The 6,455-nt window shown below is 36.6% G+C and overlaps 1 protein-coding gene across 3 annotated transcripts; it reads right to left on the reverse strand.

Moving 5' to 3' along the window:
• Positions 1 to 295: 295 nt before the first annotated feature.
• Positions 296 to 5,544, reverse strand: LOC110885751. Of its 3 annotated transcripts, none has more exons than XM_035987851.1 (2): positions 5,411 to 5,544; positions 296 to 1,685 (listed from the first exon to the last, which is right to left on the reverse strand). In XM_035987851.1, the coding sequence occupies exon 2, from the start codon at positions 1,509 to 1,511 to the stop codon at positions 540 to 542; it is 972 nt and encodes a 323-aa protein (XP_035843744.1). In that variant the 5' UTR covers positions 1,512 to 1,685; positions 5,411 to 5,544; the 3' UTR covers positions 296 to 539. The 3 variants fall into 3 exon arrangements, with proteins under 3 accessions (XP_035843744.1, XP_021989150.1, XP_035843743.1); XM_022133458.2 differs by lacking the exon at positions 5,411 to 5,544 and adding an exon at positions 1,866 to 2,056; XM_035987850.1 differs by lacking the exon at positions 5,411 to 5,544 and adding an exon at positions 1,834 to 2,056.
• Between the last annotated feature and the right edge of the window lie 911 nt (positions 5,545 to 6,455).

Genomic DNA, 6,455 nt, shown 5'->3' on the forward strand with positions numbered 1-6,455 from the left:
TATGCATGATTCCTCCTTTAATTAAACAACTTGCAGCTGTTGAATTAAATACCATGTCAGTATGGGGACTATAAAGGAGGAGAGGTAAAATTACTAATTTAGACATCATGTGCAGAACATGTGACAATTAAATTAACCTTAGTTAGGGTTTGGTTAGCTTTAGGGGCCAAAAATGTTAGTTATAAGGACCATGGGGGCAAGCATGTTAAAAAATCTTATTTTGGGCCAATATAGTAAAACTGATATAACCATAGGGGCCAAAAACGTAATTTACTCTATAATTAATTCAAAGAAAAAAACATAGGAAGTAAAAACTGATATAACAATAATAATAACAAAAGGCGTTCAATTTAAAAAGTAGAACCAATAAGAACCTACTAAGACATTAATTAGGCTTATATTTTTCTTTTGGGTAAGCATCATAACCCTTTACCGGAAAACTAACTGGTCCCCGTCAACCAATGTGATCAGGTAAAAGCATAAAAGCAACATTCGAACCCGAGCCTCTATTACAGGGCCTCAAGCGCTTACCACTGGCGTCACGACCTTGAAGAGTCATAATTTACAGACGCGAACCCAGATTTTCGAGGCTTGGTCTTCTTAAGCTTGATCTTCACCCATACGCCATTGTCAATCACAGACTGAACTACAGTTTGAAGTTTTCCCTCCACTTTCTCACCCTTTCTTGGTGTATAAACCACATTATGAATATCATCGGCCAAAGCCCGTTGTGCCAATACCTTCCCCACAGCATCACAAGCGGCAGCATTCCTAGTTGAACCCAACTCATACTTCAAGTCCTTGGAAATGGAATGTGCTACAGCCACAACCTTACTGGTCGCGCGATGAACAATGCACGCGCGTACAGATGCTTTTGAGATGTAAACATCCAAACAAAACGGCTCATGGTATGGCCCTGTAAGTTGATTGAAAGTCGGAACACGTAGCTTCTTCTCGATCACAGGTTTTTCCAGTCGGTTCATCTCATCACGCTTCTGTTCAACATGGTTCCGTTTCGTTTTGTCTTCTTTTTGGGTCTGTTTCGTCTTGCTTTTCGAAGACTTGTTCCTGCGGAAATCGAAATTGTACTCTTCATACTCCTTTGAATCTCTGTCGAGCTTATAGAACAGCTTCCCACATATTCTCAGATCATCAATGTCATCAAAATCCGGGTGATCTGAGTTTCGAGATTCACTGTTAACTGCTTTTTCACGAGTGGGTAACTGATTCGGGGTGATACCATCTTTCCGGACACCTGCAAAACCTGTCGAAACTCGCCAAGTCTCATCGTCCACAATGTCAATCTTGTAATCACTGGATCGATCACCACTTCTCGAAGCCAAAGGCAAACGACGAAGGCTGCGACTATAACATGATGAAGTGGGTTCATTTGCGGATCCGAGTGGCGAATCACGAGCTGTTTCAGCTCCATTATGGACAGCCCGTAACAATGAAAGACTCGGCTGAAATCGATAAGTTGTGATTGCTCTTCTAATATACATCCAGGTCATCTTGCTTGATTGAACCACTAGGAACCAAATTAAAGTTCACCCAGAATCAGAAGTGGCGGTAAAAGCAAAACATCGAGCAGTTGGTGTGCAGAAAGAACAAGATAACTTGTGATTTCGATTGCTCTTCTCCAGGTAATCTTATACACACAATTATGAATTATGTTTCTTCATGACCTACAATCAATTTCTCAACACATCCATATACAACATATCAGACCTAAAACCTTGAAATTCAACGAATCAATACACAACATGTAAATGCATTTCATGTTAAAGTGCAATCGCAAACCATTATTGGAGCATGAACATAAAGAAATCAGACCTAAAACCTTGAAAATCGATGGGAAAACACACCTTGATGACCGCAGATATATAAGAGGAATAATAGTCAAGAAATTATAAACAGAGGTTTAAGATTCAATTGAAACCGGCCGTACAGAATGCCGGTGCGGTGGTGCAGGGCGGATGACGGAGTGGTGGATTCCGGTTCCAGTTCGACTGAGAAGGGGGTCTTGGCTCGTTAAAAAGAAAGCTAAAAATCTTTGGGTTTGGGTTTGGGTTTGGGTTTGGGTTTGGGTTTGGGTTTGGGTTTGGGTCTGGGCTTGGACGGACGGGGTCATTTGAATTCAACCAAAAAATGAATTTGCAAACATGAAATCTTTTAACATAAAAACAAAGCTTATAAAAATAATAAAACATCAAAAACATCCAAAAATTTCAAAGTGGTACATCCAAATTACAACTTCATATTTGATAACAGGTTACCATAAAATTAATTAACTACCAAAAGTAAAAAAAAAAAATGATTTATTTCTACGCTTCACAACCGTCTGAACACTATCTACTGGTCCATTGTGTTTCAGTCTTTTATATATAGTTAACATAATTAAAAAAAAGTATTTATATATTTTGAATTTGGTTGAATCAAATCAAATTATAAATTTGTATACGATATGAATTTTTTTTTTTAAACAGAAGATCCATTAATTAAATTTCGAATCACAAGGCAAATTACATAAGGATAGCGGGTAAATGGATTACCAAAATTGAATCGAAATTGAATATTAGAAAATCGAATTTGAACCACGAAATTCATATTCAATTTGAATCGAATTTCATGTTATTTAAATCCTATTTGAATACCGAACAGTGCTATCGTGAATTGTAGTTTGATTTTGACTGAGGAGATGTGGTACCATGTAAGGTCGTAAGGGGATCATCAATGAAGAAGGTATATGATTTTATTTTAGTCTAGGGTTTCGTATTTGAGGTAGAGGTTATATGGGTTTGTTCTGCACGTTTGAATGCCCCGCCCCAGGTGTGTGTTTGTGTATGTTGGGTTTCACGAGCCGAGCCAAGCCGAACCGAGCGGATGTTTGTTCGTGCTTGGCGATTGACTCGTTTGCATTTTTTTTCAAGTGAGTAGCGAATGATTTTGACGACCATAAATTTCTAACTTGGGTTTTGGACTGTAATACATCTTAATACCTTATCAAATACCAATTTGCCCAGTTGCTCAATAATGAAGTTGTATTAACACATTAAAAAGAGATAATCTATATAGATTGTAAGTGTGTTGCTATGGTTATTATTAAATTATCTCATAATTTTCCCTTAAAATACTTAACAGATCTCATTTGCCACACACTCTAAAGAGTGAATTATACGGATGTTAGTGTCACCGTCTTTTAAAGCAAAGACTTTGAAGGAGACGATGACAATTACATCACCAATGTCATAGTTTGTGCCTCCACTCCTGATCTAATATTGTTCTAGAAGAGAGAGAATTGTGTCTGGACAAGTCTAGAGTAAATTATAGTTTTATATTAGTCACTAAAATCGGATATTACATAATTATGTACTCTTAATCCAAAATCACATAACATAGTTGTGTGCTTTGATTTTATGAAAATTTAAAGTATAGTCATTTATAATAATGTCAATATGCATAAACGAACACAGTTATGTGTAGCATCCCAACCCAGATAGACTATCGTGTCACTATAGCAGAAGTTCAGAAACAAACGACATAATTTCATTAATTAACTAACGTCTAAATACAAGACATAAGTAAAACCCAAGCCCGAAGGCCTAATACATCATGATTAGGAAACACAAATTAACAAGGATCTTCAGATTAATCCTAAAGTTTTAAACTTCACTCTTGAGTCTTGACCCCGCTCAAGGCATCGTATGAACTTGTGCCGAACAAATGATTTATGGAATGAGTCCAACGCTGAAGGGGTATGGTCCCAAACCCTGCGCCGGCCACATTAGATAGCCTCAGGTCGCGTGCGAGACCATACCTAAAGTAAGCCAAAATGATGACTTTTACGACCTTGTGTTGACTACAAGGGTGTGTCCAAAGTCGTACGTGAGGTCAAGACCAGGATAAGACCTATTTCTGACACTTAAGTGTTGTTTGTTTTTTCAGAGGTAAAACGTCTACAGTCTTGGACCACATCTACAGACATCTGTAGCTGAAGAGTTGGACCAAACCTCTGCAGTATGCAAGAAGAAGACTGTTTGTTTTTTAACTTCTGCAAGTTGCTGAAATAAATTGAAATACAAATAAACTGATAAATAACTCAAACATAACCACTACATGGATGATGATACGATCAACATTCATCCTCAAACACTCCACACATGAATCCACCATCAAGTTCAAATCTTTATTCTCATATCTCTACTTCCCTGTTCCCCATCATAATATTTATCATCACCAATTGAAGAACAAGAAGAAGATTTCACATCTAATATCTTCACCCAATTCGCAGAAAAACCGATCTCTCAGATCCATAATTCCATCAATCTCTCCATCAAAAATCACTTCTTTTTTCACCAAGAACCCTAATTTGAACCCACACACAACTCTCTCTTTTTTCAATCTTTTGTCACAAAGACCCAATTTTAAACCAGTGTTGAGTCTTTTGCATCATTGCTAACGATCTTGATCAAGAATTAGTTTGTGGGTGCAGCTGAAAAGATCAGGATTTCGATGGTGAAAGCTTGTGAAACAAAGGAGGATGCAAGGTTTGTATATGGGTAAGATCGTTCAAGCTAGGCTTACGCCGGATACGCATACTTAACTAATTTTGCGACAGTCGAGGTAGGGGATGTCGGCAACGGTGGAGGTAGGGGTTGTCGGCGGCGGTGGAGGTAGGGGGTTGTCGGCGGTGGCTGTGGAGGTGGGGGAGGTGGGGGAGTTGGGAGGAGGAAGGGGTGAAGAAGAAGAAGGTGCTACGGTTTGTGTGGAGGATCTATGGTCTGTTTAGAAGAGGAGGACAAGAGGTTAGAAGACTTGAGACATCTGCTCCAAAAAGAGGACGAGCAGACAGAAAAAACAAACACACTGCAGACTCAAACGTCTGCGCGTGGTCTGCGTGGGGCAGACATAAGAGATCAAGAAGAGCTTTTCACAAAAAAGACAAACATCCCCTTAGCTCCTTTGACAAAAGACCTGGCTCCCTTGACTTTGTGCCGGCTGCAAGGGATGTATCTAAGTCGCACGGGGGCAAGAAGCAAAGTATTTTCACTGAGAAGCATCAGAGTTTAACTAGACCCATTATAATTTAACTGATCAGAATTTAAGTGGACCCATAAAAAATAACTGAGGATTTAACTAGACTCGTAAAAATTTAACCTGAGATGCATCAAAATTTGACTGGACTCGTGAGGATTTAACTGAGAAGCATCAGACTTTAACACTCATCAGAATTTAACTGGAAAGCGTTAGAATTTAACTTGACTCATCAGAATTTAGAATTTAACTGAGAAGCATTAGAATTTAGCTGGAAAGCATCATACAACTATTATCATTGCTTTCACTATTAATATAAGTGTTGTTGTTGTTGTTATTCTTTAATATGATAAAAGGAAATGGTTTTGAAATATACCTTAGTCTTTAACAAGGATTGTCCGTCGGTTTTTGGAGAAATATACCTTAGTCTTTAACAAGGATTGTCTGTCGGTTTTTGGAGATCTCTGGTACGTTACGAGAGGGTTTTTGTATTTGTTAAAGGTTGTTTTTTTAAGAAGAGAATATAAAATGTATTTATTTATTTATTTATTTTTGAAGATAGAAGGGAGAGTTTAAGATGTAAAAATTTTCATGACTTTCATCGCTATTTATAGACAAGGTGGAGAACAAGTTGTTGGGTTTGTCGAATATCCTACTTTTACAAGTACTGATAGCAAATGTAGACAATTAATATGAATCAATCTCATCCATCTTTTACATATAAAATTGCAAATTCCATCTTTTACATATAAAATTGCAAATTCCATCTTTTAATCTTATCTATACAAATCTCTATTTTAAAATGTTTATTTTACAAGTGTCCCACTATATAATAAAAGAAAGCTGTTTTGGGACACTTGTCATTCTCTCATTTAATTGATTAAAATTATTAATAATACTAATAATAATAATAATAATAATATTTAATCTAATCTAATACAAAAAGTAATAATATTTAATCTAATCTAATACAAATTCTTATTATTAATCCCTGTGGTTTGGGCATTTTGCCAGTTTAGTCCAAATGTTTCATTTTTAACTTATGGGTCCAAAAAGGTTTCACAATTGCCATTTTAGTCCACTGGGTTAACTTTATCTATTTTTTCTGTTAACGAGAAGACCAATTCGGTCATTTTATATGGCTGAATTGCCCTTTTAGTTTATAGAATTACATACAAAATGACCAACTTGGCCTTCTCGTTAACAGAAAAAATAGATGAAGTTAACCTAGTGGACTAAAATGGCAAATATGAAACTTTTTTGCACCCACAGGTTAAAAATGAAACCTTTGGACTAAACTGGCAAAATGGCCTAAACCACAGGGACTAAAATGGCATTTAACTCTAAATCCTAGCTAAATAAGTTTCGAAATTCATAATAATATTAATATGTTAGACTAAATATATTATTGATATATATAA

Source organism: Helianthus annuus, chromosome 3 (genome assembly GCF_002127325.2).
Source record: "Helianthus annuus cultivar XRQ/B chromosome 3, HanXRQr2.0-SUNRISE, whole genome shotgun sequence".
Lineage (NCBI taxonomy): Eukaryota > Viridiplantae > Streptophyta > Magnoliopsida > Asterales > Asteraceae > Helianthus > Helianthus annuus.